This window comes from Scyliorhinus torazame, chromosome 17 (genome assembly GCF_047496885.1).
Source record: "Scyliorhinus torazame isolate Kashiwa2021f chromosome 17, sScyTor2.1, whole genome shotgun sequence".
NCBI classification, from domain to species: domain Eukaryota; kingdom Metazoa; phylum Chordata; class Chondrichthyes; order Carcharhiniformes; family Scyliorhinidae; genus Scyliorhinus; species Scyliorhinus torazame.
Window position 1 is genome coordinate 89,814,154 of NC_092723.1, and position 12,678 is coordinate 89,826,831.

The 12,678-nt window shown below is 46.5% G+C and overlaps 1 protein-coding gene across 4 annotated transcripts in view; it reads left to right on the top strand.

The window, feature by feature from the left end:
* Window positions 1–12,678, top strand: part of kdm5ba (lysine demethylase 5Ba) — a 676,108-nt gene that overhangs the window by 481,619 nt on the left and 181,811 nt on the right. For all 4 annotated transcript variants that reach the window (XR_011935801.1, XM_072480724.1, XM_072480725.1 and 1 more), the window contains exons 18-19: window positions 5,746–5,860; window positions 6,060–6,415. Coding sequence is in view for 3 of the 4 variants with exons in the window: in XM_072480724.1 (XP_072336825.1) it covers window positions 5,746–5,860; window positions 6,060–6,415 (471 nt within the window). In the remaining variant the exon portion in view is untranslated. The remainder of the gene's footprint in view (window positions 1–5,745; window positions 5,861–6,059; window positions 6,416–12,678) is intronic.

Consider the following 12,678-nt stretch of genomic DNA (forward strand, 5'->3'; position numbering starts at 1 on the left):
GAGTAATGTTCTGGAGGAGTACTGAGAATGCTTTTAAATGTATGCAGGTACAAGTGTGAGAATGGCTATTTAATGTGACATCCCTGCAACCGAGTCTGCTTTATGATGTTGTACAGTATCTTCAATGGGGGGGAAAAAATTGAAAGGATCAGGGTGGCTTTGCTCCAAGAAAATCATGCCATCTAAAAAGATCATGGGCGTGATCCACCGGCCGCGCTCGAACAGGAGCCTCCTGGCAGGCTCGCCAGATCTCGAAAGACATCAGAATCAGGATCCCACCCATAATGGGTGTGACAAAGCCGTGCTCGCTTAAGGTGGTTTTAAATCGATTTCAGCGAGCTTACTCGGGATTACTGGCTTCCTCAGGCTGTTTTTTTTTTTTTTTGCACTGAGTGCTGAATTTGGTGCTTTTTGAGTGCGATAGTGAGAGTTTGGTGACCGAGGGAGTTAGGTGAGGAGGGAGTAAGGTGCTCCTTTCATTTTGTTTCCGACATTTCCGCAAAGAGTGCGAAGAGAGCCAGGAGTTTACAGGAAGTGTAGCTGACTGGGAGCAGAGTCGGAGGGCGGAGATCTAGTTAGTCCACACAGCAGATATATTCTGTAAGGTAAGAGGGGATGGAGGCTAGGCCAGTTACATGCTCCTCCTGTAGGATGTGGGTGGTGAGGGATACCACCGGTGTCCCCACTGACTATACCTGCGGGAAGTGCACCCAACTCCAGCTCCTCAAAGACCGTGTTAGGGAACTGGAGCTGAAGCTGGATGAACTTCGGATCATCCGGGAGGCAGAGGGGGTGATTGAGAAGAGTTACAGGGAGGTAACCACACCCAAGGTACAGGACAAGAATAGCTGGGTTACAGTCAGGGGGGAAAAAACAAACAGGCAGACAGTGCAGGGATCCCTCGTGGCCGTTCCCCTTCAAAACAAGTATACCGTTTTGGATGCTGTTGGGGGGGATGACCTACCGGGGGAAGGCCCTAGCGGCCAGGTCTCTGGCACTGAGTCTGGCTCTGGGGCTCAGAAGGGAAGGGGGGAGAATAGAAAAGCAATAGTTGTAGGAGATTCAATTGTTAGGAGAATAGATAGGAGATTCTGTGGTCGCGAGCGAGACTCCCGGAAGGTATGTTGCCTCCCGGGTGCCAGGGCCAGGGATGTCTCGGATCGTGTCTTCAGGATCCTTAAGGGGGAGGGGAGCAGCCAGAAGTCGTGGTGCACATTGGTACCAACGACATAGGTAGGAAAAGGGGTGTGGAGGTAATAAACAAGTTTAGGGAGTTAGGCTGGAAGTTGAAAGCCAGGACAGACAGAGTTGTCATCTCTGGTTTGTTGCCGGTGCCACGTGATAGCGAGGCTAGGAATAGGGAGAGAGTGCAGTTGAACACGTGGCTGCAGGAATGGTGTAGGAGGGAGGGCTTCAGGTATTTGGATAATTGGAGCGCATTCTGGGGAAGGTGGGACCTGTACAAGCAGGACGGGTTGCATCTGAACCAGAGGGGCACCAATATCCTGGGAGGGAGGTTTGCTAGTACTCTTCGGGAGGGTTTAAACTAATTTGGCAGGGGAATGGGAACCGGATTTGTAGTCCAGCAACTAAGGTAGCCGATATTCAGGACGCCAAAGCATGTAATGAGGCAGTGGGGAAGGGAACACTGACAAAGGAGAGTATTTGCAGGCACGGAGATGGGTTGAAGTGTGTATACTTCAACGCAAGAAGCATCAGGAATAAGGTGGGTGAACTTAAGGCATGGATCGGTACTTGGGACTACGATGTGGTGGCCATCACGGAAACTTGGATAGAAGAGGGGCAGAAATGGTTGTTGGAGGTCCCTGGTTATAGATGTTTCAATAAGATTAGGGAGGGTGGTAAAAGAGGTGGGGGGGTGGCATTATTAATTATTATAACAGCTGCAGAAAGGCAGTTCGAGGAGTATCACCCTATTGAGGTAGTATGGGTTGAAGTCAGAAATAGGAAAGGAGCAGTCACCTTGTTAGGAGTTTTCTATAGGCCCCCCAATAGTAGCAGAGATGTGGAGGAACAGATTGGGAAACAGATTTTGGAAAGGTGCAGAAGTCATAGGGTAGTAGTCATGGGCGACTTTAACTTCCCAAATATTGAGTGGAAACTCTTTAGATCAAATAGTTTGGATGGGGTGGTGTTTGTGCAGTGTGTCCAGGAAGCTTTTCTAACACAGTATGTAGATTGTCCAACCAGAGGAGGGGCAATATTGGATTTAGTACTGGGTAATGAACCAGGGCAAGTGATAGATTTGTTAGTGGGGGAGCATTTTGGAGATAGTGACCACAATTCTGTGACTTTCACTTTAGTAATGGAGAGGGATAGGTACGTGCAACAGGGCAAGGTTTACAATTGGGGGAAGGGTAAATACGATGTTGTCAGACAAGAATTGAAGTGCATAAGTTGGGAACATAGGCTGGCAGGGAAGGACACAAGTGAAATGTGGAACTTGTTCAAGGAACAGGTGCTACGTGTCCTTGATATGTATGTCCCTGTCAGGCAGGGAAGAGATGGTCGAGTGAGGGAACCATGGTTGACAAGAGAGGTTGAATGTCTTGTTAAGAGGAAAAAGGTGACTTATGTAAGGCTGAGGAAACAAGGTTCAGACAGGGCATTGGAGGGATACAAGATAGCCAGGAGGGAACTGAAGAAAGGGATTAGGAGAGCTAAGAGAGGGCATGAACAATCTTTGGCGGGTAGGATCAAGGAAAACCCCAAGGCCTTTTACACATATGTGAGAAATATGAGAATGACTAGAGCGAGGGTAGGTCCGATCAAGGACAGTAGCGGGAGATTGTGTATTGAGTCTGAAGAGATAGGCGAGGTCTTGAATGAGTACTTTTCTTCTGTATTTACAAATGAGAGGGGCGATATTGTTGGAGAGGACAGTGTGAAACAGATTGGTAAGCTCGAGGAAATACTTTTTAGGAAGGAAGATGTGTTGGGCATTTTGAAAAACTTGAGGATAGACAAGTCCCCCGGGCCTGACGGGATATATCCAAGGATTCTATGGGAAGCAAGAGATGAAATTGCAGAGCCGTTGGCAATTATCTTTTCGTCCTCACTGTCAACAGGGGTGGCACCAGGGGATTGGAGAGTGGCGAATGTCGTGCCCCTGTTCAAAAAAGGAACTAGGGATAACCCTGGGAATTACAGGCCAGTTAGTCTTACTTCGGTGGTAGGCAAAGTAATGGAAAGGGTACTGAAGGATAGGATTTCTGAGCATCTGGAAAGACACTGCTTGATTAGGGATAGTCAGCACGGATTTGTGAGGGGTAGGTCTTGCCTTACAAATCTTATTGAATTCTTTGAGGAGGTGACCAAGCATGTGGATGAAGGTAAAGCAGTGGATGTAGTGTACATGGATTTTAGTAAGGCATTTGATAAAGTTCCCCATGGTAGGCTTCTGCACAAAGTAAGGAGGCATGGGATAGTGGGAAATTTGGCCAGTTGGATAACGAACTGGCTAACCGATAGAAGTCAGAGAGTGGTGGTGGATGGCAAATATTCAGTCTGGATCCCAGTTACCAGTGGTGTACCACAGGGATCAGTTCTGGGTCCTCTGCTGTTTGTGATTTTCATTAATGACTTGGATGAGGGAGTTGAAGGGTAGGTCAGTAAATTTGCAGACGATACGAAGATTGGTGGAGTTGTGGATAGTAAGGAGGGCTGTTGTCGGCTGCAAAGAGACATAGATAGGATGCAGAGCTGGGCTGAGAAGTGGCAGATGGAGTTTAACCCTGAAAAGTGTGAGGTTGTCCATTTTGGAAGGACAAATATGAATGCGGAATACAGGGTTAACGGTAGAGTTCTTGGCATTGTGGAGGAGCAGAGAGACCTTGGGGTCTATGTTCATACATCTTTGAAAGTTGCCACTCAAGTGGATAGAGCTGTGAAGAAGGCCTATGGTGTGCTCGCGTTCATTAACAGAGGGATTGAATTTAAGAGCCGTGAGGTGATGATGCAGCTGTACAAAACTTTGGTAAGGCCACATTTGGAGTACTGTGTACAGTTCTGGTCGCCTCATTTTAGGAAGGATGTGGAAGCTCTGGAAAAGGTGCAAAGAAGATTTACCAGGATGTTGCCTGGAATGGAGAGTAGGTCTTACGAGGAAAGGTTGAGGGTGCTAGGCCTTTTCTCATTAGAGCGGAGAAGGATGAGGGGCGACTTGATAGAGGTTTATAAGATGATCAGGGGAATAGATAGAGTAGACAGTCAGAGACTTTTTCCCCAGGTGGAACACACCATTACAAGGGGACATAAATTTAAGGTGAAAGGTGGAAGATATAGGAGGGATATCAGAGGTAGGTTCTTTACCCAGAGAGTAGTGGGGGCATGGAATGCACTGCCTGTGGAAGTAGTTGAGTCGGAAACATTAGTGACCTTCAAGCAGCTGTTGGATAGGTACATGGATTACGGGAAAATGAGATAGTGTAGATTTATTTGTTCTTAAGGGCAGCACGGTAGCATTGTGGATAGCACAATTGCTTCACAGATCCATGGTCCCAGGTTCGATTTCGGCTTGGGTCATTGTCTGTGCGGAGTCTGCACGTCCTCCCCGTGTCTGCGTGGGTTTCCTCCGGGTGCTCCGGTTTCCTCCCACAGTCCAAAGATGTGCGGGTTAGGTGAATTGGCCAATGATAAATTGCCCTTAATGTCCAAATTGCCCTTGGTGTTGGGTGGAGGTGTTGAGTTTGGGTAGGGTGCTCTTTCCAAGAGCTGGTGCAGACTCAGGGGGCCGAATGGCCTCCTTCTGCACTGTAGATTCAATGATAATCTATGATTAATCTAGGACAAAGGTTCGGCACAACATCGTGGGCCGAAGGGCCTGTTCTGTGCTGTATTTTCTATGTTCTATGTTCTATGTTCAGCCGTGTGCTGTTCAGTCCTGGTCCACACAAATGTGGACCAGGCGGAACGGCACCCGGGGGGTCTCCCAGGCAATCTGAGGCCCCTGGGGCAGGATAGGATGGCTCACTGGCTGTCCCGCTGGAATGTGGGCATCTTGACACCGCTAGGCTGGCACCTTGACACTGCCAAAGTGCCTGGGTGGTGGTCCCATGCCAGCAGGAGCAGTGCCAGAGTGGCACTGCCAAGGATCGGGGCCTTAAGGGGGCCATGCCCATGAAAAGAGAGTGAAAGGGGGGTATGAAGGGTGAGGATGCAGGGCAGCTAAGTAGTGGCCTCTGGGAGGTTGAGGGGGGTGAAGGATAGGGGTCTGGAAGTGAGAGGGGGCTCCAACAGGGCGTGAGGGGGCCTGAAGAGGGCCGCAGGCCCCTCAGCAGGGTGTCCTCACTTGGGGTGGGGGTGGGTTCTGGAAGTGAGAGGGGGCTCCAACAGGGCGTTTGGGGGGGGGGGGGGGCCTGAAGAGGGGGCCGCAGGCCCCTCAGCAGGGTGTCCTCACTTGGGTTGGTCGTTGGCTCCCCAGTGATGAAAATAATTTGAAATAGGCAAAACCAGTGACAAACTCCCCATGGCTCAAAAATGTGACTACATGTCATTAGATCGCTAGCGGTGGGAAATTCACCTACAGAGCCAGCAGAAAACTCCCAGCTAAACCTGCCACAAATGACACTTAGAAACTTTTCCATTAGATTGTGCCACATTTCTAGCAATTTTATTCCAACAGAACTAAAAATGTATTTATTTTAAGGACAGGCATTTGGAAATATGTTGTCATACAGTAATTGTCCTGGGGGAGTGGATGTTCTGATAATTATTATGTTTCAGATATCGTTCTGGTGGAGGCAAGTACCAAAGCCAGCTGACTGTTGCAGAGCTTCAAGCATTTGTTAAACAGCTCTATGCCCTGCCCTGTATCATTGACCAGGCTCCCTTACTGAAGGTATGTGCAGCTTCTCGAGTCCCTTGAATATTTTAGTTGAAAAAGAGAAAATTAATTAGAATATTTTGTAGCTTTATAAGTTTTTGTTGTGTATTAAAATGAGTCTCCATGCAATTATAATGGAAGTTTTGAGATAATCATTTTTGTTTTGCCAGCTACGAAATGACTTTGTTTATATTATGATGTAATCTCTGCACAGGATCTTTTAAATTCTGTAGAGGATTTTCAGCACCGTTCGGAGAAGGCTCTCTCTGATGAAGTACCCAATACTTTTGAACTGCAGGACCTGATGGGTCTCAGTTTTGGGTTTGATATAGAATTACCACAGCTGCAGCATCTTCGAGAGCGTCTAGAACAAGCACGGTGGCTCGATGAAGTGCAGATGGCTTACTCTGCACCCGTTTCATTCAATTTGGATGAAATGAGACGGCTGATTGACTCTGGTGTAGGATTGGTGCCTCAACCAGCTGTAGAGAAGGCCATGGCTCACTTGCAGGAACTACTCACGGTCTCTGAGCAGTCAGAGGAGAAAGCTCACAATTTGCTAAAAACAAGGTGAGAGAGCATTACTGCATCATACTTTGTGCGGATATAGATGCACCAAATCTGTTAGATCAGCAGATACTTTCAGTCTGTCAAGGAGGAAAAACACTTGAAAAGATCATAGAATATTTTGGGATTTGCCACAGAAGAACAGTAAATCATAGAATTTACAGTGCAGAAGGAGGCCATTTGGCCCATCGAGTCCCTTGGAAAGAGCACCCTACCCAAGCCCACACCTCCACCCTATTCCCGTAACCCAGTAACCCCACCTAATCTTTTTGGACACCAAGGGCAATTTAACATGGCCAATCCACCTAACCTGCACATGTTTGGACTGTGGGAGGAAACTGGAGCACCCAGAGGAACCCCATGCAGACACGTGGAGAAGGTGCAGACTCCGCAGAGACAGTGACCCAAGCCGGGCATTAAACCTGTGATTACATTTATATAATATGAGAAGCACAGGTCATCCAAAAGTGCTTTGAATCAATGAAATACCTTTGAAGTATAATCAGCATTGTAATGTATGAAATGTGGCAGCCAATTTGTACACAGCAACTGTAATGTATGGTAAATGTTTATGATCTTAGTTGAGGGTAAGTATTGATCAAGTCACATTTGGAACTCCTTGCTCTTCTTTAAATAGTGCCATGGGATATTATATGTGCAGCTGAGATGGCAGACATGATCTCGGTTTAACATCCCATCCGAAAGGCAGCATTTCTGATAGTGCTCCCTTGGGGTACTAGGTCAGTCGTTATTATCGTCTCAAATATCAGGATTGGTACTGAATCCACAATTTTCGATCTGCTTGACTGTACTGAAACAAAGTTGGCAGATTGAGCACTTCATCACCTTCTAATATATGGACTTTAGGGATGACTTGACTAGCAAAATATTGTTTAAAAAAGGTTTTCTGATAATATTTAAACTACTTTCTAAAATAAATTGTTCTTCATTCAAATCTTCAATATAACAAATTATACAGCTCCAGACAGTGCAGTGACATATATACTTCAACAGAACATAGAACATAGAACGATACAGTGCAGGCCCTTCGGCCCACGATGTTGCACCGACATGGGAAGTCAAAAAACAAAAGCCATCTAACCTACACTATGCCATTATCATCCATATGCTTATCCAATAAACTTTTAAATGCCCTCAATGTTGGCGAGCTCACAACTGTTGCAGGTTAGGCATTCCACGGCCTCACCACTCTTTGCGTAAAGAACCTACCTCTGACCTCTGTCCTATATCTATTACCCCTCAGTTTAAGGCTATGTCCCCTCGTGCTAGCCATTTCCATCCACGGGAGAAGGCTCTCACTGTCCACCCTATCTAACCCCCTGATCATTTTGTATGCCTCTATTAAGTCTCCTCTTAACCTTCTTCTCTCTAACGAAAACAACCTCAAGTCCATCAGCCTTTCCTCATAAGATTTTCCCTCCATACCAGGCAACATCCTGGTAAATCTCCTCTACACCCGTTCCAAAGCTTCCACGTCCTTCCTATAATGAGGTGACCAGAACTGTACGCAATACTCCAAATGCGGCCGTACCAGAGTTTTGTACAGCTGCAACATGACCTCATGACTCCGGAACTCAATCCCTCTACCAATAAAGGCCAATACTCCATAGGCCTTCTTCACAACCCTATCAACCTGGGTGGCAACTTTCAGGGATCTATGTACATGGACACCGAGATCCCTCTGCTCATCCACACTTCCAAGAATTTTACCATTAGCCAAATATTCCGCATTCCTGTTATTCCTTCCAAAGTGAATCACCTCACACTTCTCTACATTAAACTCCATTTGCCACCTCTCAGCCCAGCTCTGCAGCTTATCTATGTCCCTCCGTGACCTGCAACATCCTTCCGCACTGTCGACAACACCACTGACTTTAGTGTCGTCTGCAAATTTACTCACCCACCCTTCTGCGCCCTCCTCTAGGTCATTTATAAAAATGACAAACAGCAACGGCCCCAGAACAGATCCTTGTGGTACGCCACTTGTAACTGAACTCCATTCTGAACATTTCCCATCAACCACCACCTTCTGTCTTCTTTCAGCAAACCAATTTCTGATCCATATCTCTAAATCACCCTCAATCCCCAGCCTCCGTATTTTCTGCAATAGCCTACCGTGGGGAACCTTATCAAACGCTTTACTGAAATCCATATACACCACATTAACTGCTCTACCCTCGTCTACCTGTTCAGTCACCTTCTCAAAGAACTCGATAATGTTTGTGAGGCATGACCTACCCTTCACAAAGCCATACTGACTATCCCTAATCATATTATTACTATCTGGATGATTATAAATCTTGTCCCTTATAATCCCCTCCAAGACTTTACCCAATACAGATGTGAGGCTCACCGGTCTATAGTTGCCGGGGTTGTCTCTACTCCCCTTCTTGAACAAAGGAACCACATTTTCTATCCTCCAGTCCTCTGGCACTATTCCTGTAGCCAATGATGACATAAAAATCAAAGTCAAAGGCTCAGCAATCTCTTCCCTGGCTTCCCAGAGAATCCTAGGATAAATCCCATCGGGCCCCGGGGACTTATCTAGTTTCAGCCTGTCCAGAATTGCCAACACCTCTTCCCTACGTACCTCAATGCCATCTATTCTAATAGCCTGGGTCTCAGCATTCTCCTCCACAACATTCTCTTTTTCCTGAGTGAATACGGACGAAAAATATTCATTTAGTATCTCGCCTATCTCTTCAGATTCCACACACAACTTCCCATCCCTGTCCTTGACTGGTCCTACTCTTTCCCTAGTCATTCGCTTATTCCTGACATCCCTATAGAAAGCTTTTGGGTTTTCCTTGATCCTACCTGCCAAATACTTCTCATGTCCCCTCCTTGCTCTTCTTAGCTCTCTCTTTAGATCCTTCCTCGCTACCTTGTAACTATCAAGCGCCCCAACTGAAACAGGTCCAACAGATTATACATAAATCTGTAATCTAATATACAATCAATCTTGTGACTACTGTTTAAGGAGTATTTAGTACAAACAGACCAGATTCGTCATATTCATTGCCAAATATTGTAATTATTGTTTTTGGAAGATGGTACCTCTGCACTGTTCTTTGTATGCACTGGGAGAGCATTTCATGAAATTACACATTCCCAACATAGGGAGAAATATGGTTGAGTGGTTTTTTAAAAAGTGTCAAAGCCACTGATGTTGAAAGAGAAGAGACATCACAGACACCACCACCCCCTGATGCTTTTGCATAAATGCACCATTTTGCTTTGGAAAGTGAGCCTGGAGCTGAGGTGATATTGTAATCCATCTGATATTTTGTTGCAGGACTTCCTGAGTGTGAACCTGTTGCTGATTTTTACCACTTTACAGGAAGCCACTCTGACACAAAATCTCATGTAAATGTAAAACAAAAATAATATGTATTTTACATATGTCCAGTAGAATGGAGGAGATCACATTCTGCATCTGTCGGAAGCCAGTTAGAGCTGCGAATCTGGGTCCTGCTCAGAGACGTGGTGGCAGAGTTGTCAGAATTGCCTACCCTGGCAAACTGCATATTTGGGACACAAATTGCAAGATTCTGCAAATGTCTCGCAGCAGAGTCCTCCAAGAATCTAGAAGTAAAGGTGTTGGGGCCGAAGGTAACTGATAGTCCACCAAGTACTTGGCAGCAGCTTTTGTTCCAGTAGGCTGCAAATATCTGACTCCTCCTGAAGTAATAGCACCCCGTGCCGCCTCCAGCATTGGAGTTCCAACATGTTAAGGTTGCTGATCCTCTCTCTGCCTGTATATATTTTATTACCGAGTTGCATCCACTGTGAGCCTGCAAGTCTGAGAGAACCAGGCTGCAGCTACTCCTGACATGGTGGCACAGTGGTTAGCACTGCTGCTTCACAGTGCTAGGAATCCGGGTTTGATTCCGACCTCAGGTGATTGTCTGTGTGGAAGTTGCACATTCTCCACTGGGATCTCTTCCAGGGCAGGTGTGATCTGTACAAGAAGGACAACTGGAGGGGCACCAATATCCTGGCTGGGAGGTTTGCTAGAGTCACTCGAGAGGATTTAAACTAGTATGGCAGGGAGGTGGGAACCAGAGCGCTAGCTTCAAAGGTGTAATAACTGAATGGGAAATAGAGAATAAAAATGAGAGATTAACATCACCCTGTCTGCTCAAACGTAGTGGTTTGAAGTCTATTTGTTTCAACGCCAGAAGTATACCAGGTAAGGCAGATGATTAGTACTTGGAACTATGATGTCGTGGCTATCACAGAAACGTAGTTAAAGGAGGGGCAAGATTGGCAGCTGAACATTAGAGGATATAGATGCTTCCGGAGTGATAGAGAGGGATGTAAAAGGGGTGGGGGTGTAGCATTACTGGTTGAGGAGAATATTATAGCCATACTGCGGGAGGACACCTCGGAGGGCTCATACAATGAGGCAATCTGGGAGGAGCTCAGGAACAGGAAGGGGGAAATCACAATGTTGGGTGTTTATTACAGGCCCCCAACTGCCAACGAGCAACAGCAGAGCAGATAGGTCGAGAGATTTTGGACAAGTGCAAAATTAACAGGGCTGTTGTGATAGGGGATTTTAATTTCAAAGAACAAAGAAAGGTACAGCACAGGAACTCCAAGCCCGTGCCGACCATGCTGTCCGTCTAAACTAAAATCTTCCACACTTCCTGGGTCCGTATCCCTCTATTCCCATCCTATTCATGTATTTGTCAAGATGCCTCTTAAATGTCACTATCGTCCCTGCTTCCACCATCTCCTCCGGCAGCGTGTTCCAGGCACCCACTACCCTCTTGTGTAAAAAACTTGCCTCGTACATCTCCTCTCAACTTTGCCACTCGCACTTTAAACCTATGCCCCCTAGTAATTGACCCCTCTACCCTGGGAAAAAGCCTCTGACTATCCACTCTGTCTATGCCCCTCATAATTTTGTAGACCTCTATCAGGTCGCCCCTCAACCTCCGTCGTTCCAGTGAGAACAAACCGAGTTCATTCAACCGCTCCTCATAGCTAATGCCCTCCATACCAGGTAACATCCTGGTAAATCTCTTCTCCACCCTCTCTAAAGCCTCCACATCCTTCTGGTAGTGTGGTGACCAGAATTGAACACTACACTCCAAGTGTGGCCTAACTAAGGTTCTATACAGCTGCAACATGACTTGCCAATTCTTATACTCAATGCCCCGGCCAATGAAGGCAAGCATGCCGTATGCCTTCTTGACTACCTTCTCCACCTGTGTTGCCCCTTTCAATGACCTGTGGACCTGTACTCCTAGATCTCTCTGACTTTCAATACTCTTGAGGGTTCTACCATTCACTGTATATTCCCTACCTGCATTAGACCTTCCAAAATGTATTAACTCACATTTGTCCGGATTAAACTCCATCTGCCATCTCTCCGCCCAAGTCTCCAAACGATCTAAATCCTGCTGTATCCTCTGACATTCCTCATCGCTATCCGCAATTCCACCAACCTTTGTGTCGTCTGCAAACTTACTAATCAGACCAGTTACATTTTCCTCCAAATCAGTTATATATACTACGAACAGCAAAGGTCCCAGCGCCGATCCCTGCGGAACACCACTAGTCACAGCCTTCCAATCAGAAAAGCACCCTTCCATTGCTACTCTCTGCCTTCTATGACCTAGCCAGTTTTGTATCCACTTTGCCAGCTCACCCCTGATCCCGTGTGACTTCACCTTTTGTACTCGTCTACCATGAGGGACCTTGTCAAAGGCCATACTGAAGTCCATATAGACAACATCAACTGCCCTACCTGCATCAATCATCTTTGTGACCTCTTTGAAAAACTCTTATCAAGTTAGTGAGACACGACCTCCCCTTCACAAAACCATGCTGCCCCTCACTAATACGTCCATTTGCTTCCAAATGGGAGTAGATCCTGTCTCGAAGAATTCTCTCCAGTAATTTCCCTACCACTGACGTAAGGCTCACCGGCCTGTAGTTCCCTGGATTATCCTTGCTACCCTTCTTAAACAAAGGAACAACATTGGCTATTTTCCAGTCCTCTGGGACATCACCGAAGACAGTGAGGATCCAAAGATTTCCGTCAAGGCCTCAGCAATTTCCTCTGTAGCCTCCTTCAGTATTCTTTTCCCATCCATCCCTGGGGACCTATCTACCTTAATATTTTTCAAGATGCCCAACACCTCGTCTTTTTGGATCTCAATGTGACCCAGGCTATCCACACACCCTTCTCCAGACTCAACATCCACTAATTTCTTTTCTTTGGTGAATACTGA